General features: G+C 43.7%; 1 protein-coding gene across 7 annotated transcripts in view; it reads left to right on the top strand.

Moving 5' to 3' along the window:
* LOC139749230 (uncharacterized) overlaps window positions 1–19,871 on the top strand; it is a 256,994-nt gene that overhangs the window by 191,987 nt on the left and 45,136 nt on the right. For 6 of the 7 annotated variants that reach the window (XM_071662939.1, XM_071662938.1, XM_071662936.1 and 3 more), the window contains exon 1: window positions 14,634–14,935. The exons of the other annotated variant lie outside the window; for it this stretch is intronic. In XM_071662939.1, the coding sequence (XP_071519040.1) occupies window positions 14,649–14,935 (287 nt within the window). In that variant the 5' untranslated portion in view covers window positions 14,634–14,648. Of the gene's footprint in view, window positions 1–14,633; window positions 14,936–19,871 lie in introns of those variants that run through there. 7 annotated transcript variants of the gene reach the window in all.

Here is a 19,871-nt window from a genome sequence, read left to right as displayed (position 1 = left end):
ACGCGTCGAATCGAAGCTCTTACCATTGAGTTAGGAACGTGATTGGATAGCTTAAAAGATCTTTTTTTTTTTCTTTGACTGGAAGATCAATTAAGAGTCTCAAGACCGATCGCGACGAAGGATTAAGGGGGGTTGTTGAAGATCGGTGTGTAGGTGATTTACGTCGGCTTAATTTTGGTCTTGAAGCACCGAGCAGGTCGGGGAGAGTTGCCAGTGCTAATGAGTCGTCAAAGGAAGCTTCAAATGACTCTGTAATGGTCGATGAATTCGCAGCCCAACAGACATGGGGATAGGCTGAGGGTGATAGGGTCTAACCTTGAGCCCCCCCCCAAAAAAAAGAAATTTGTAAGAGGTCGAAACGTTCAGCAAAGGTCGGGGGGGGGGGGAGAAAAAACATGGTCAACAATATGCCAAACGTGACTTTGAATCCTTCAACTCGATAGTTCAAAATGGCGTCGAAGAACAGCCCCCGTTTTCTATTCCACACACACATCTCGATACCCAGATGTGATGAAAATGCAAGCAGGATGTGTACACATAGGTTTTCTGACACAACGAATTCAATGGAATGATTTATTAAAGGCATAGATGACAAATCAATGATGGTGGCCAATATGGCAACCAAAACCCAATGTGGGGAAGGACTTTTTTGCCATGGAGAGTGGTAGAAATACATATGAAATAGTCTGGACAGATGTTCATGTTCACCACAGTGTACGTATAACAGTTATAAGATATATCAAACGCATCGCCATACGTTTCGTTTAAGCGATGTATTAAAAGCATCGCCATACGTTTCGTTTAAGCGATGTATTAAAAGCATCGCCATACGTTTCGTTTAAGTGATGTATTAAAAGCATCGCCTATATACGTTTTGTTTTAAGTGTTTACAGACGAAATAATTGCATGGGTCGAGTTATCATCAGGTCTGAACCTTCCCGTAATGTGTACACTTAATAGCAGATGATCCGTTCATCACGGAAAGCCAAGTCTACAGCCACAGTATTGCTATAGGTTCGAAACCCCCCTAAGTTAGGATCAGCGATACTTTTCCGAAGCACCGGCTGGAGGTGAGGTTGGCTTACCTATTGAAATGAGGATAATGTGGATGAAGTATGGCTCGTTTGTCTTCTCATGTGGCGGCATTTGTCAAGCGATCCGAATCTCTCTGCTTCGTATAATTTGGCGGGTAAGCATTTCATCTTGTAGTTTGCACTTCGTCATGAGCGATGATCATGAATTTGGGGAATATTTCTGATAAGGAAGTGTCTGTCTTTTGCCTCTTCTATTTCTAAAGCTGAAAGCTTTTGTGCTCTCCTCCTCCGATAGATTATAGACACAGTAACGCAGCCCGTGACAGTATTCGGAAATAATAAATGGAATATAGCATCCCACACAGCACGTTGAAGTCCCATGATGTTATAGATTGCTGTTGTTGTTCTTGTTGTTCTTGTTGTGTGTGTGTGTGTGTGTGTGTGTGTGTGTGTGTTGGGAGGGTTGACAAAGCTACTCTGACGTAACATATACAGGTGTGTACAGGTGGCTTCTTCACGAGCCAATAGCATGACGTGGAGATTCATTCGATGTTCGTCCCAGTAATAACACCTACCACTCATCGCTTTTATGCCGACGTTGTTGTCAACGCTGTAGGGACGAAATGCCTACCCCCTGTTGTGTGTGTTCTACGACACCACCAGCAGAAGGCGTCCCTCTCTCCCAGTGCTGCTTCGGGTATTGGTGGTTTACACTGTGTCATCGGGAAGGGCGTCACCGAACTGTATGTATCTTAGCTCTTTGCGTCTTCTCGCTTTTTCTTGCTGGGGCACCATCGTGTCCGTCGAGCGCCAGAGCTAACCCCAGCACCGTAGTGTTCTAGAGTGTATGAAATATAGGATTGGTATACGATCAAAAGGAATAGGATGTTCGTGGTCAAATAAGCGTTTGCAGCGAGGAACCTGCATCTTCGACACACACACACACACACACACACACACACACAAAATGGCTATTCTCAGGAATGAAAGATCACCGAGGACTGAAACAAGACACGCAGGATATTCTTTTCTTGATATCCGCATTGCACCATTAAGCCATTAAGGAAAATGGACGGTGGGCGAAGTGCAGTTTCACAAGCAGGGAAAGCTTCCATCTCGGAGCTGTGTGATTACTATTTGTGCAGCGGGAAGAGAGTTGTACACTCCTGTTGCCCCGTCTCTTGACCCTCTACATATGTACCATATCTTTATTCCTACAAATGCACACACACACACACACACACACACACACACACACACACACACACACACACACACACACACACACATACACACACACATACACACACATACACACTCGCCTCACAGCCTAATCCAGGTACCCATTTATTGCCTTGGCCCCAAGAGGGGAGGATGAACACCTTGGTTGTGTGTAGGCCGACTGCTACGCCCAGGACTCGAACCCCATGCAGTTCCGACCCCTGGCTGGCCCGTGCTGACTCCTGGTCAGTAACGCTAACCAGTGCACCGTATAGATCCGTGTGTGTGTGTGTACGAGAATGCACGTGAGTCTTTGGAACACAATATCTGGATTGACAACCATAACATGTCCATGATTCTGATGACTGAGTTCATGCCACCGAAGAGTCTCCAGCTTGTCATTCCGTCTATACTCGATTCGTATGAACGTCTTACCAGTCGTGTCTGAGGCTCATGTGCCACGCTGAGTTCTCCAAGGGCGTCATCACAGTTGACGAAAGCCTTCGCGATGGTTCCAATAGATGTTGGCGCCAGACGACCAGGCTCATATCCATAAAAAGGGTGGGTGCCCTTGTAATTACTGTTCAAGGTGGGTTTGACTGCAACCATTGCACAAGGTGGATGTGCCTTCAACCACTGCATAAGGTGGATGTGCCTGAAACCACTGCATAAGGTGGGTGTGCCTTCAACCACTGCTTGAGGTGGATGTGCCTTCAACCACTGCATAAGGTGGGTGTGCCTGCAACCACTGCACAAGGTGAATGTACCTTCAGCCACTGCATACGGTAGGTGTGCCTGCAACCACTGCACAAAGTGAGTGTGCTTTCAACCACTTCACAAGGTTGGTGTGCCTTCAACCACTGCACAAAGTGAGTGTGCTTTCAACCACTGCCCAAGGTGGGTATGCCTGCAACCCGTGATTGGCTGCTTAAGTATAGGTCATCATGTTCTTCAGGGATGCCAGCACATGAACCCCTGCGAATGGTACCAGCGCTTTATGACATGGTTGATCTAATAAGTTAAGACGTTCTGAAACCCAAGATCGTCTGGACCCGACTTCCTCTCCGTCCAGCGCCATCCCTTAACACATGAGATTTATAACACATATACTAATGCGTTACTTCGTACATAACTTCCTTTTGGGTGGGAAAAAGACCTTTGTTTCGACAAAATGCTCCAATATCACATCTGGTACCAGGATAGGAAATGAAAGAGCGAACGACATCCCTCATGGATGCCATTTTGAACTATCGAGGTTGCATCTGGACTAATCCAAGAGGAACTTTTCATATGTTGTTCTCCACATTTTATCCTGGTCGTCCCTGGAAATTTTCAGTCTTTAGCCAATGTCTCTAAGGTTTAGGGAGGGTTGAGGGGTATTTTGGGAGCCGTTTCCCTTGGAGTAAGGGTGGAGAACGAATGGCAGTGATGAGGTTATCATAAGATATGCAGAACTCTAAATCAGACAATGGATAACCCCAAAAAAGAGAGACTTGGACAGTCGCGTCAACATTATGGAACGGGACAGAAGATATCAGAGGCTCTTCGTGAGGCTATGAACGTGGTGGCATTGTAGGAGGTGCAGGGAGTGAGGAAAGCTTTGGCTCTGAAGGGGAGGTTGTGATTCACTGGGTGGGACGAGGAGGGAAGGGGAGGAAATATAGGAATCAGAGGAAGCGGAAACCAGTGCCTCCTATCTCCAGACGAAGGGGGAGTTGTGATAGCTGCTCGTGACCGGTGAACAAAGGTACACTATGTATATATATATATATATATATATATATATATATATATATATATATATATATATATATATATATATATATATATTCAGCGAGAAAGATTTCCTACTTGCTGTTACAACTTGAAACCGAGAGGACTTGATGACTCTGGACAGTCGATAGACCTCAAAATCCCATATAGCCAAACGGCCAACCAGTTACTGAGGATGCCTGGGAGTGGCTCGACCTCCTTTCATGCGGGACCGCTTTTTCCAGGCTAAGAATATACTATATGGAGATGCTCGACAAGACGAGTGGCTCAGTGCAAGAACCATGTCGTAAGGATGGACGAAGGAGTGAAGACCAAGAGTGAGGTCCAGTTGATTGTAAGGGAGAGATCCAATGGCTAGGATTCCACTCTCTTAAATCCTGCCTGGGTTGGGAGGAAAGTTGTCTTTATAGGTCACTCACATCAGATGTTTCCGTGGTACACCTGGGCATTTCTTACAAAAATTCAAAGGGATACAACACCGGCAGAAGTTGTAGTTGAGGGAATTTTCAACGGATCTGGAATTCCAGAGAAATTTCACAGTGATCAAGGACGGAATTTTGAGTCTCTTCGTAGGGGAGTTGCGTGTTTAGTATGGAACCAACAAACCTCATAACCAGTGATGAACAAAGATTATTGGCCCAGACATTTGCTCAGTTTGACTCTCATATACCACTGTACTCTTCATCTGGAAATTGAGTTTTTCGCGACATTGTGTAACGGTTGGAGTTGAGGCTCAACCAACCACTTGAGTATTTTCGCGAGGAGAGAGAGAGAGAGAGAGAGAGAGAGAGAGAGAGAGAGAGAGAGAGAGAGAGAGAGAGAGAGAGACGAGGCTTGAGACATGCTACCAAAAGGGTCCGGCTGCCAAAAGGTACCCCAGCAGGCAGCTTGGGAAGGAGCAATAGAACAGAGTCACAGATGCAGAAACGCAAGAATCGACGCGAGGCCATCCAGGGGCATCGTGGATGGTGGTGGAGGTTTTGGATGGTCTTGACGGAGTTCTTCAGGTGACACCAAGCGGTTGTGAACCCGCCAGGTATTCCATCGGTGCAGTCTCTTGACCCCTTTATGAGCTGGACCCGGATGAAGTGGTCAGAGGTAACGAGGCAGAAGAAACGGCAGAAAATGAAGTGAAATATAGGAAAGCAACAGGAGACTTGAATAGCCTTCTTGATATGGGCTGGGCCTTGAGACGGTTTGGTATATACAGACATAGTGACGGCAGGTGCGCAGGTGGAGCGTGCCTGAAGAAGAGCAGCTGAGCGAGATCGAACAAGAGATTACACAAAGAGGTGGTCTTCCGGAGCCACAGTGTATGATATATGAGACCCATGTATGATGGGGACACACATGTCCTTGCCCTGTGAATATCTGGCAGCCCTGGTATTAGAGGAAGGGCGGTAGTGTTGGCAGCCCTGGTATTAGAGGAAGGGCGGTAGTGTTGGCAGCCCTGGTGTTGGAGGAAGGGGCACACACTTACCGATTATGCAGGCTTTACGCAGGCCTAATGACGAATATAGAGACCATTACACCAAGTTACGGATTATACAGAAGCTCCTCTATGGATGCAGGTATAACTCTATTCATGTAAACAGTCTTGTTGGGGTTTGAGGAGTGAAACAATCTTATGTGAAGGTCAGTCAAAGGCGGCAGCTATGCTGCGGGTATTGCTTATAGGAGTTTTCCTGGAGTGAGCTGGGGAGAAACATGGCGTCATTGCATCTGAGGGGCAACTGCGCCAAAGAGCCGTTGACAGCTGGGAGGACCAGGAAGAGTGACTGAAATTGCAGATATTCGTTCGTTCCTGCGAAGCCAGACACCCTGCACACGACCAGTGCGGGGCGCTAGCCTAGCCACAGGCAGTGGAACATGTTCAAACATACAAAGTCTTGTGTGTGGGAGACGAGGATCTTTGTTCTGGGGCTGTACTGAGTTATGCTGATTAGCGTCTGTGTGGATGATGTGCAAGGATGTATCATAAAGTCCTGTTGTTGTAATGCATCAGAGGAGGACTGCTTTACGTCATAATCTCACTTATACTTTTCTCATACACTAAAGCGGGATTGGATTTTCTTTTACGGCTTGATATCTTGCAGGAAGGTGCGTTCGGTGTTTGCACACAAAGGAACTCATGTCAATACATAATTTGTCGTAATATTTCAGACAATGTGTGTTACTGTGTGTGTGAGGGTGTATGTCTGTGTGTTTCTGTATCCAGCAAGAGCTCATTTTCTTACGGTGACGTTGGATCAGCCTTTTGGTTTCCTCAATATTGATCTGCCTTCCTCTGTGGGGCTGATTCAACGTCATCACATACCCAGAGCTTGGTTTGCCTCTTTCATCTGGGGTCCTCACAGCTCCCAGCCAAGTCAACCACTTGGGACCACAGGCCATGAAGCGTGAGGGAGTTGTGCAGTTACCTAGTCCTTATCTGTTACTACAAGATAGGGAGGGAGTGCTACACATGTGTGGACCTACGTCATACGTAATTACCTATTTGTACTATACAGGGAGGAAGTTCTGCACTCGAAGGTCCCCATCATTCGAACTTTCTCTATAACCAAATATCTTGTTGAACCTTTTTGTTGCGAAGGCATTCACTGTATGATTATTTGATTTATTTCAGTCATCCACTTCCCTCACCATAATGAAGCATTTCTTCACATGCTTCTAATAAGCTTCTTGTAGTGACTTTTGCTTGTTCTGTCATCGCATCGCACGAAGTTGATAGCTATCGAAATCGTCACAGTTATCTATACAGTTGAATATTGTGGTCAGGTCACACTTTACTCTTTTCTCCTCCACTGTGGGTCAGTTTATGGTCTCCCAGCCTCTGGTCATAGTTTAACTGTTATATTTCAGGTACCTACCCTGTTGCCTTATTCTGGACCCTTTCAGTTGAATTTTGGCGCCTCTTCGAGTGCGATGACCAGACATTGAAAGACGTATTCTAGTTTTGGCCTGATGATGTGTTGAACATTTCCTTTCTCGTGCACTTAAATGCGATTCCAATGTTCCCCGGTAAACAGTGTCTCCTGAACCTGTTGGCGACCGAGGAATAATGTCAGCACCCATGTTTCTTCAAACAGATTCCTGCAGCTTATATCCTACTCGATTATCATACAAAGGAATACAAGGGTATTCAGATGGCAGCAGGTCACTGGGTCCCTTACAGGCTCTTTGTGATAGTGGAGGATATCAGAAACTCATAGATTAGCGTGGTAAAAAGTGGAAGGCATACAGAGACAATAATCATTCGAATAATTTCTTTCGCTATGTCCCATCCGCATTACTGTATATCATAGGTAGTTAGACCTTTTACTGTGTTTCATCAACCGTGTAGTTTGTTTGTGCGACCTCGAACGTTGGTGCAATCCTCATTATTTACTTCCATGATGACCTTGGCATCAATCACGAGCATGCTGACATAAGAACCTTGTCCATCTGCTAACTCATGTACATGCTACACTCAGGTGAATAATATTCCCGTAAACGTCTAAAATCCCGCCTACGTCTAAAATCCCGCCTATTTCGAGTATGTTCCTCGAACCTCTGTCCCCTCCACTAAGGTGACTCTTTATCCAATGAAGGGACATCCCACTGAATCCCCCCTGGAGATCCTGCTTCTTAACTATGTGGCATAGTGGCAGTCCAGTAACGTATACAATCTACTTACCCATCTCTTTCATCCATAAGGGAGCTCTCTCTCTCTCTCTCTCTCTCTCTCTCTCTCTCTCTCTCTCTCTCTCTCTCTCTCTCTCTCTCTCTCTCTCTCTCTCTCAAGTGTATGGCCTCCTTCCTGTCCGTAAATGTGTGTTGTTTCTCCCTTTAGTAGTGTCTTCTTTGAAAGGAAAGGCATCCATCTACTCTCAGAAATATGTCTACGTGTTTAACAGTCTATACCAGACTTCCTGGGGAGACTAACCCGTACTCCAAAACAATTTTGTCCTCTTCTGATCCTTTTGGTGCAAAGAAACACCCTCTAGCAACACACAGAACGATAGGTTATCGAATCCGAACCCCTTTTCAACACATATGGAGAAATTTCATCGGGACCATGAGCCTTTTTCATCGGGTCACCACATGGGTCACCACATTTTGATTAAATGGTCTCTTTTTTTTCTTCTAGCAATATCAGGGCTGATCAGGACCCTCTTCCCATACCATCCCGCTGCTTTTGAGGTTCCAAGGGTCCTCCACTGCGGGAAACACGTTTGGAATTATCATCGTCATCTCCTTGCATACTTCTTCCTGATCCTCACCTAACTAACAATTCCTCGCTCCTAATCCCTGAGTCGGATTAGCTGTTCTTTAACTGAAAATTTAGTCCTGATGGTACTCAGAAAAAAGTTCTTTTGATTATATCTTGCCTTGTTTACAGTATGAGTTAGAAAGTTGTTTCGCTTCTCCATCCATATCTTGCAGTGTCGTTTCTTGTTCATTTATATCTTTTAAGTTCTGGCTGGCTTCAGTCTCGGCTACAAATCCTTCATTGTACATCTGTTTCCTTTTGTATTTGATATTTTGTCAATGAACCACATCTTTCCTTTTCGATACATCTCAGAATTCAAATTCCTTCTTTGTAGACTGAACAGAACCTGTAACAGTAATCTATGCTTTGGTTATGGAAGGCCATTTCCTAATGTGTATTTTCACAGAAATGCAACTAATCTCTGATTAGTTACCAGGACTACCGAGGAGTTTAATATATATATATATATATATATATATATATATATATATATATATATATATATATATATATATATATTCCTTTGTGGTGAAGGGGTGGGTGCTCGAGAGCAGGAGTCAACGACGTGGCATGTAGCTGCAAGCTATTGTGTGGTGGTGAAGGCGATCGTGTTGAGGACTGGAGACAGTGCTAAAGATGGCGGTGGTACAGTGTTGCATGTGGTGGTAGTGGTGAGGTTAATGGTACTGGGCAGGGGTAGTGGTGGCGAACGTGGTAGTGACCGGGGAAGTGGTGGGGGTAGTCGTGATTGGTGGTGATAGTGGCGTGTCGGTGTAAGTGGTGGTGATAATGTTGGTGATGGATGTAATGGTGCTTCAGGCGGTGATAGAGCGTGGTCCTGAAGGTGGCACTGAGGTAGGTTGTGTTGCCATGGGCGGGGACTCATTGATTCACTTGTCAAGTTTCGTTACATTACTGGAATTTCAAATCATACGTCCGACTCTTGACATATCGTCAGCCTCATAAAGGATAGATTCTCTGGTCTTCTCACATGAGGCTAAAGTTACTGTCTTTCCCTAAAAATCTTTCAACTTACTCGGTAGGGATGGCTTGTTGTCAAAAATGCCTATGTAAATCGCCCGGGAAACTGAACATCTTTGAGTGGGTAGAGGCTTGATGGCGTCGCTCCACTGTGAAGCCGCCACAGTCTTGCTGTGTGAGGTTGGTTGACAACGGGACCACCCCTCCCTCACTCCCATCCCCACTTTTCTCAGCACCACTTTCATTGATAGGTTGGGATCTGCAGAAGAATCCGTTGTTTAAGGTGTATGGAAGATTATCCGTACTTCAAACCTCAATGCATGGTGATGTGAACAAGTATTCATGATTATACACAGCACTTGTCTGTTGATGAAATGCAGCCGTACGAGCTTTTTCCATAAAGTGCTCGTCTGAACCGTACGATCTTGTTTATCGAATCTGTTTTCCGGTAAAACTGACACCACGGGAGAAACTACAGCATGAAAAGCATCTGAATAAAATCCAAATTATCCGTTTACAACATTGTCTCCACGAGGAAGCATTTCTCGGGGAGAAAAGAGAACCTGCCAGGCTCGTCAGCTCTGGAGGTAAACAGAGACAGCGCCACCAAGTACCCAGGCCGATCCTGCAGCTAGCTCTGTATTAGTTGCGGGAAAATGATGGCATCATACCATTTACCGTGACCCATATTATACTGAGACTGAAGATATCTTGGTGATTAAACGACCGGATTTGAATATGTGCAGGCTTTGGAGTAGAGCAACAGGCGTCGGGGTGAAACAAAACAGTTGTCAGCGATTGGTACATGTTATTTGGAATTTACGAGCCTGACGGCCGATCATTGCCAGAGACCTTCTTGTCTGTGTGATCGTAGCGGCGAGAAATAGGCCCGAAGCCTGCGAGGCTACAAACAGCTGGGGAGCGGGGATCAATGTTGGCCAAGAGCACCAGACGAACTCTCACTGGTCTTGTGGGTGTTGGCGCGTCGGCCGTCGCTCTAGTTGGTTCTGTTGCGCTGGGCTTTAGGCCTATCGTCTGCCAGGGTCATGAAGACCGTCAGGATGCAACCTCTGTCCGAAATAGCTTCAGCGCCTTCTTCAGGAGCTCGAGATAGTTCTTAGTACCACATACACTCTTGCTGACGCTATACGGCCCATCTCGGCATCCCCGGTTGGGGGAAATTCAGGCTTAGAAATCGTTTAGATTTTCTTAATCTGCTTCAGTGGTGAGAGCTTCCGACATGAAGCTCGTGGTGGATATGATCAATGACAGAAGCGTTCCGAGTGGAGGTGATCACCTTCAACACGTAATGGAGTGGAGGCCATCAACATCAGGCACGGTCTGATGAAGGTCAAGCAAGCGATGCTTGCAGAGGTCGTCAACAAGACGTAATGATCGTCATGTAAGAGCGCAGATAAAGGGGGGAAAAAAGTTCGGAGGGCTCAAGAGGAGATACTGTTCGCAATTGAGGTCATCATCAACGTGCAGAGTTCGTGGTGGAGTTCATCGACAAAGGGCAAAGCTAAAGGTCATGAAAACTGTAAAAGTACAGTTCGAAGTTTTGACTCGGTCGACGAATGTAGAGATCGTACTGGAACTTCGTCAGTAATATCAATGGTCTGATTCTCTGACTCGGGTTCAGTCAGTTCGAAGTACGAGTCGGTAGTCAGAGACAGAGATCATATTAGAAAGTTCGTCAGCAACATTAATCATGGTTTCATTCTCTGACTGTCGGCTCCGTCAGTTCTACCCAGAGGCCGAAGTAATGGAGACAGCAGGGTGTGGCCCAGGGTGATTAGGTAAGAGTACTCAGGAAAGCGAGATGAAGAACGAACTTGGAAGGTCTATGATGAGGTTACATCCGCTGGAGGCCAGCGCAGTAATTGCATCCTAATGTTTCTATCTGTACATAAAGAGACGTCATTAAAACAGAGCGAAGAAACCTCCTGCGGCGATTTATTCACTCCAGTGTAAAGGTATAAAACTTCTATTGTAATATCGTCCCCAAAAAGGAATCGCTGGATGCTTTCTTTCACTAGTTCTTCCGGGGTCTTCTACCCCCACAGTCCGGGCTGGGCGTAGGCCGCGGGTCATAGAGGCATCATATGGATAATCCATATGAAAAAAAAAGGATGGTCGGTGAGTGAAATGAAGAACGCTGGATCCAAGAGAATCTTGAGGATAACCCTTAAAATCCAAGGAGAAACATAACTGAATACGAATTTGATTGCTCGTGCGAACAAAGATTACGCGGAGCTATGTAAGCTAGAATATATAAATCATGTTCGCACCGAACGGAAAACACTTAAGCCAGGGAACCGTATTGGGTTGGGTGTAACATCTCATTACGTGAAGATACCATCGCCGTGCATAGCTGTTTAAGACCACTTCGATGACTCGCTCCCGACAAGCTACGACCGAGAATAAATTTTAGGGATACTTTAATGTAATAGTCTTTGCGGGTATGTTGATGAGCCGTATCATCCAATTTGTGTCTTTGTCATTCGTAAAGATTAACTCTGGCAGCCATTCGGCTGAAGATATGCACTTGAGATATTATTTAACTATGCGTCATAATCGTTATACACACACACACACACACACACACACACACACGCACACACACATATAGTGCCCGCAAAAGAAAAATCGTCCACCTCCCTATACATTTTCAAAGGCGATTTACACATACATTTCAGTACTTTGCCATTTTTCCTTCACCTTGATGGCCATCTGCAAACGTCTGGGCAAGGTTCTGAAGTATTCCACGTCCATGTTTTGGGTCCATAGGTTCTTGATCTGGATGAGGCGAGGCACTGATGTGTTGCAGGATGGAGCCGCTTGATCGTGCGTTCTAAGCTCCCACTGCGCTTAGAAATCTCATGTATATCCACATTCCCATGTTTCTAGGCGAGAATTGTGGCTTTTTCCTTCTTAGGAAGATAAGATCCAACCGTCCTGGAGCACAGGTGGAAGAAATCCAGTGCCCAGAAGCGAAATTTCCAAAATGAAGTGGCAGGCAGAAGAGCAACGAAAGACCATCCTTCCCTTAAGATAGCCTGAGGCACACTGAGGCGAGTTGCTGGTGCTCACCCCGTTAGAAACACTAATATTATGATATCCCTTTGAAAGCGTCATATACCTGTACTCACAATTAACTCCAGCCTTGTATCGCCTTTGAAAATATATGGAAGAGGACAGACTTTTTTTTACAGACTCTGTATATATACATGAGTAGATATGTGAGTGTGTGTGTGTGTATGCCATATCATGGTTCTCTTAGAGTTTTATGTTTCGTCGGTGTGGAGAACAGGGATTCAGAGTTCCCGTAGAATACCCTCCTAATTTGTATATGTTACCAAGCATTCCATGGGTAAAGTTTTACTAAAACTTAATGGATTGCATTTCTTAGGCACTGCGTACCTAGGTACTTATGTCAGAATGATGGTGTGTATTTGTGAAATTCGTGTCTGTAAAAGTAAATGAGACACAAAGCTATTACACCAACGCGAGGCGAATTAGTTGTCGATATTTCTGTCACACAGGACTTTTGTCTGGGCATTTAGATCTACAGGAGCGAGAACTAGGATCTGCTGGAGACTGTCACCACGACCAGGCCACATCCATCGTTCAAGTGGTGGCCATCATGACAAAAGCCTCCTACAGTCCACCGGTGTACCACCATCTAAAGCCTGATAGGGTCTTGGAAACATCAGCTTTCTGTACGTTTTACACTCCTCTCTCTCTCTCTCTCTCTCTCTCTCTCTCTCTCTCTCTCTCTCTCTCTCTCTCTCTCTCTCTCTCTCTCTCTCTCTCTCTCAACCTATCTTCCTTTAGTTTCCTTTCCAATTTTTCAATGCTTCCTGCGTGTATTATTTCCCTCAACCTTTTATTCTGCTGTCTGCCAGTCTCGAATGCTCGTGACGTGTTGGGTTGCATGGAATATTAATGATATTCATCCCATGTAACCATATGTATTCACACTGGCCGAGTACTCTTCAGAGCGCAAGACAACACTTAAGGGCATAGGAGACCTTCTCTAGTAGATATATCATGATAGGTGAGAGGTCATGTAGTTAAGGCAAACAGGAGACATACATTTACACCTAGGGTTATACAACCGCTGGAGAACAGGTCTCAGGCGTACTATCATACCCTCTTGTGGTTCAAGCACTTTAAAGCAAAAAGGCGAACGACAGTTAGGATACGTATCAATGCCTTCATATCATATACATATGCTCATCCTGGACAAGCTGAGGACCTTCTGACGGACACTGAAACACGACAGCCAGACAAGAGGCGTATGTGGACATCACGACAGTCCTCGTCACTATTCACGAAAATAAAAATGTAAATCGATGTAGTTCGAATTATGGCACTCAGAAGCTTCCCCCAATAACAGGAGGCACGGCTGGCTGGCATCAGGCCTTTGATAATAGTGAACGCTACACTTACTGATAAGACCACAGATCAGGGACTGATAACTTGACCAATATGGACCAGGTGGAAATGTCCTTGAATGACAGAACCAATAGCTGACAACCAATGCAGTGATCTGGTAGCCATGCATTATCCATGAAGCTGTCTTGCAGAAAATGAAGCTCGGAAATGAATTTGAGTCGAGTGAGGTTAACAGGTAAATATGTATGTATATATGAGTATACATGCACTTTGTCCTGAATCCATGTAGCTTGTTTGCTTAATCAACTTCCAGTTCCTTCATGTGGCATGTGCTACGTCTACGTCCGACAACAGTTACAAGCGATCTCAGTCAGTTGAGGTTTATCTATGAAAGCCAGAATTGGACTGGGAGGGCTAATCTTCCGTGAGTGTGTGTAGGCGAGCGAGCTGGCTGGTTGGTTGGCTTGACTCGGGTTGTGGCAGTGTTGCGTAACCTGATGTGACAACACAGACGGATGAAGCACCCACGTCAATATCTACTGTTGCACCCACCACCACCTTCAGTCTCACAAGCCCTCCCGCTCTTTGTCCTCTTGTAGTACCATGAGGAAATAATGACTCGGACTTGATTCATCATAAGGTGTAATGCTGAAATATCGAAGACTTTGCGCTTTGAGAGACTCAGGAGGTGCCAGTATAGTTATTAGCTTTAACGTACTATTAGGTGTTCGAGATTAACTTCTTGAGCAATAGATACTTTATCCTTCTGTGAGACCTTAGGCATTTTGATAGGTCATCAATATTGGCTTCTGCTGCAGCTGGGGGATTTACCCAATGATAATACACTGACTGCTCTCTCGATGAAAGTTGAAGTTCTCGATGAAAATGCTGTTGGGAAGGGGCTACAGAGTGCTCTGTTCCATATGGTGAGTCTGAATTGACCTTGTCTCTTCAGTTCCCAGTGGAAACCCAATGCACAGTCATCCATGGATCATGGCAGGTGCTCTAGTCTCCAAGATGCGTATGCAAGCAAGGTCTTGTGGAAAGAGGAAGGAGTGGTACAAGTAGGCTGTAGTGTAGTGGCAGTGGTGGCGCGGCTGTGGAGGAGGGGCTCTGTTCTTGCGCTGGTTGAGGCAGCCGCCACCAGGGGGCAGAAAAGCTCATTGCTAGCCCAGACTTCATACAAGTCGCTCCGGCAAGGATCTACCATCAGTTATATTGCGAATGTGTATAAATGGAGTAAAGTGCCGACTTTGTTGTTCTTGGAAAAAGCGTAAGTAACTGCAAGGTTTCATTCTAGCATTGTCTTTTCGGACTGGTGCATTGTGTTAATGTAGAAATCAAAGACTTTAGTGATGACGAACCTTCGGTGAACCTGAGACGACTCAGCAAAGGCAAGCGGCGGTCGGTGATGGTGCATATTATTCCAAATTTTGTAATTTGTGATCTTATTTATGAAGACTCGAAGACATATATGTGCCAGTACCATTTACGTTTTCCTTTAATGCAAAACATAATGAGAAATCACATGGAAATTGGTTATTTTGGTGATTGTTTACGTTGATGAATGTTAATCGTACGTCTGGCAGGCGGGAGTGGTGGGAGGGTGATGGGGAACGAAGTGGGGGGGTTCACAGCTGGTCGCTCAGCAATAGCATGGTGGCTATCCCCCATCTCCCCTCCAGAGACTCTGGTCCTTTTTTTATTCGCCTCTGTCATGTCAACTTCAGCTCTCTGTTTATATAGAATGTTTCTCCCAGCGCATTCTATCTTGGAGGGAACTCTTCAGCATTGCTAATCGAGAGAGAGGTGGGGAGACGTTGGGAGTTAGGGAGGAGAGGTGCGGGTTAGGGAGGTGGGGGTGAAGAGGATACAACAGTCCAGGAGTTGTTCCTACAGGAAGTGACCGCTTCCACACCTTACCCTGCCCGGGTACCCACATATATTGAGCTGATATCCAACCCATTTGGCGACACTGAATCACGCGTGTCAAAGCATCTTATGCATATGCTACGATTACATGCCAGTGTACCCTTGACCGATATATATTTGGAACAAGTTGAGGGGAGGTGTAGATCATAGTCTCGTTACTTGATTTCATGCATTAACACATATTTATCGATGTTCCCAAAGTGGATAGTTGTTTTTTTATTAAAATCCCCAGATGAATTCATAAAAGTACCTTCTGGATTGTTGAAGAACACTTGAAGTATACGTGAGATCGTTCGTGACAGAGGAAAATGCGATGATTATATATATATATATATATATATATATATATATATATATATATATATATATATATATATATGTGTGTGTGTGTGTGTGTGTGTGTGTGTGTGTGTGTAGAAAAGTTCTTATTTGCAATCCATATATGTATTAGAAAATTTTTTTGTTCATACACGTGTATTCGCTCAAAATGAACACACACACACACACACACACACACACACACACACATATATATATATATATATATATATATATATATATATATATATATATATATATATATATATTGAAGAAGCAGAAAAGCATTGGTTTCTTGTATGATTTATTTCCATGAAATGTGGGCCCCAACCCGTTCTGTTTCATGAGCAAACCCTGCATTTTTTTAGGTAGCTATTCAACCATAATAACATATATATATATATATATATATATATATATATATATATATATATATATATATATATATATATATTGTGTTTGACGGGAACCCACCTGTTTGAGGTTACTCCATGAATGACGTCACTTCTGGCGAGGCTGCAACATCGTCAGTTTACGAAGCGGTACAATCTTGTCAAAGATCTTTAGGAATACATCTGAGTGTAGCACAACCTTGGAACTGCAGGAGCCCCAGAAGAGGCTCTGTTGTAACACCAGAAATTCTTTCATATATATATATATATATATATATATATATATATATATATATATATATATATATATATATATATATTATTATATATATATATATATATATATATATATATATATATATATATATATATATATATATTTATTGATTGATTGATTATTCAAGATCGCCGTGTCCCGCGTCAGCGAGGTAGCGCTAGGAAACAGACGAAGGAAGGAACAGAGAAGGGCCTTCTGGCCGGGTGAGGATGTTTCCTCCGAGGCCCAGTCCTCTGTTCTTAACGCTACCTCGCTGACGCGGGAAATGGCGAATAGTGTGAAAGAAAAAAAAAAAAAATATATATATATATATATATATATATATATATATATATATATATATATATATATATATATATATATATATATATATATGCAGTGGAGGATCATCCAGATCTTTTCAACAAATGGTTACATAAAATCCCAGTCATTTATCTGAAAACTTAGCAACATAATACTCATCCTGAAAGCTTCCATACCCCGGGAAGTTGAAAACTTGCCAGCTTAACACTCATCCTGAAACCCTCCAAACCCCCCAATTCCCTCTTCTATGGCCCACTTCACTGTTACTATGTGTAACCAGATTCCCTTTAAAAAATCCTCACTAGAATCTCTTACCCACATGGCTTAGCTTCAGACTTTTTCACTCCACTGCTGTACCACACTATTACATACAGACCTCACGTAACACATTCTGGATGTCTTTATCCACCCACGCCAACTCCTCAACACTACTTGTTGCAGTAGATATCATCAAAGCATTTAACACCTTTACACAGTGTATCCTTACAAAAGACACCACCTTGCACCAAGATGACACAAAATGGTTAACTCTACCAAGTCATTCATTCACAAGAGCTTTATCTCCAAAATCCTCATACTCTACAGTGGAGTCTCCTATAGAGTAATTCTTCATCTAACCTTTTCTTTCTTTTCTTCCTTGACCTCCCATCACCTCATGCATACCACATTGTGGAAGTCATCTCACTTTCAATTAACCTAATTGTCACATTGCAGCACCCTAACACTACTCAGGCAACAAGACATGCAACAGTACATAATACACTTAGGACTGTCTCACTCAAAGCAATATCTGCATCCTTGCAGAAATCCCTCGTTAGTTACCCTTTTGACTCTTGCACCCTTCGGTTGTAATGTCACTCTGTCTATACCTCTGATGCCTGTTCCCAAATGGAACTCTCTCAAGGGGTGGCCACGGCAATAAAGTCTCCATAACTTGAACTCCCCACAGGGGACTCCAACATGCTACAAAACTCCAGCCATATTAGTTGTCACACAACGTTCACTCTCCATCCCTCAAACATCAGCACAAGTGCCATAAACTTGCTAAACACCCTCAGAACACTTATCATCACCTGGTTAAGATAGAAAATGAATTCCTTTGTATCCTTTACAGATACTTTACCCACTTCATGTGAAATTGTGCCTCACCCACCCAATTATCCTCCCTCTCAAAAGCAGGTACAAAATGTTTTAGCGCTAATCACCAGTTTAGGATAGAAAATGAATCCTGTAATATCCTCTACAAACACTTCACCCACAACATATGCAACTGTCTCTCTTACTCATCCACTATTTCAAAAGCAAATATAAGATATAATAAAACTGTAGACCAAACAGAACAGTGTAATCAGAACCATCATCCATTGCCCAACAATCACAAGACATTCAATACCTGCGCAACAAAGCAAAAATCATTCCAGTACAATTTTACCTTGATAAGCCCAGCAGTCAGTTGCAACAACACTGGACCCTTCCCACCCAAACTACCCCTGTAGCCAATCACCAACTCAAGTAGCAAAAAAAAAAGCTCACCCCTGCTTCACACCTCAGCAACCTTTGCTCGCAGATTGCCTCTTCCCCAGAAAATGATAGACAAGAGATACAGTTATGAACAATAAAGCTTTTATATATGTAGTAATGACTCAAGAAACACTAAACAACAATGCCCTCAACCTGCTCTTAAAGTTCACTCCTCCAAACATACACATATCAGAAACTCCACTCTCCATGCATGTATGAGTTACACTTTCTTATCTGCTTCCTGAACACCACCCACCTCCAACATTATGAACACTGATTCCACATGTTACACGACTACTCATGCCCATAATGCACATTTTATACTGAAAAAATTAACACTTATCTCTGAATAGACCAATGCTCCCCTTACACAGACATGCACACTTCACAATTTGCAGCATATACGTGTCCTGCCCAGTGGTTATTAGCTAGCCACATTAGTGCTGCAGGAGCCCCATAGAAGGGGATCTTCAGATAGAGAAGTAAGTATTATTATTCATTATTATCATTATTATTATTATTAATGATATTATTATTTGTATGTAACCCCAGGAGCCCCTTTCTCTTATGGGTTTTCTGCAGCATCAAGGCTGCTCTATTTCCAATAGCAGGGAAATGGTCAGCTCCTTTAAAGAGAGAAGTTTCTCAACAAAACTTGAGCTCTCTTTCATCATCAGATAATGATAAGCATTGCCAAAAGAGACTGTTCTCTCATGGAGTACCAAAAAAGCTGGCAGAATCTTGCAATCCTTATATATATATACCTCGCTAACGCGGGAGACAGCGACAAAGCAAAATAAATAAATATGAATATATATATATATATATATATATATATATATATATATATATATATATATATATATATATGCCTTTGTACAATGGCACTATGCACGCATTCCGCCAATCCTCAGGCACCTCACCATGAGTCATACATACATTAAATAACCTTACCAACCAGTCAACAATACAGTCACCCCCTTTTTTAATAAATTCCACTGCAGTACCATCCAAACCTGCTGCCTTGCAGGCTTTCATCTTCCGCAAAGCTTTTACTACCTCTTCTCTGTTTACCAAATCATTTTCCCTAACCCTCGCACTTTGCACACCACCTCGACCAAAACACCCTATATCTGCCACTCTGTCATCAAACACATTCAACAAACCTTCAAAATACTCACTCCATCTCCTTCTCACATCACCACTACTTGTTATCACCTCCCCATTTGCGCCCTTCACTGAAGTTCCCATTTGCTCCCTTGTCTTACGTACTTTATTTACCTCCTTCCAGAACATCTTTTTATTTATATATATTTATTTATTATACTTTGTCGCTGTCTCCCGCGTTTGCGAGGTAGCGCAAGGAAACAGACGAAAGAAATGGCCCAACCCCCCCCATACACATGTATATACATACGTCCACCCACGCAAATATACATACCTACACAGCTTTCCATGGTTTACCC

This window comes from Panulirus ornatus, chromosome 6, assembly GCF_036320965.1.
Source record: "Panulirus ornatus isolate Po-2019 chromosome 6, ASM3632096v1, whole genome shotgun sequence".
NCBI classification, from domain to species: Eukaryota; Metazoa; Arthropoda; class Malacostraca; order Decapoda; family Palinuridae; genus Panulirus; species Panulirus ornatus.
Note: the sequence above shows the minus strand (reverse complement) of the source record. Positions and strands in the feature narration are given on the sequence as shown.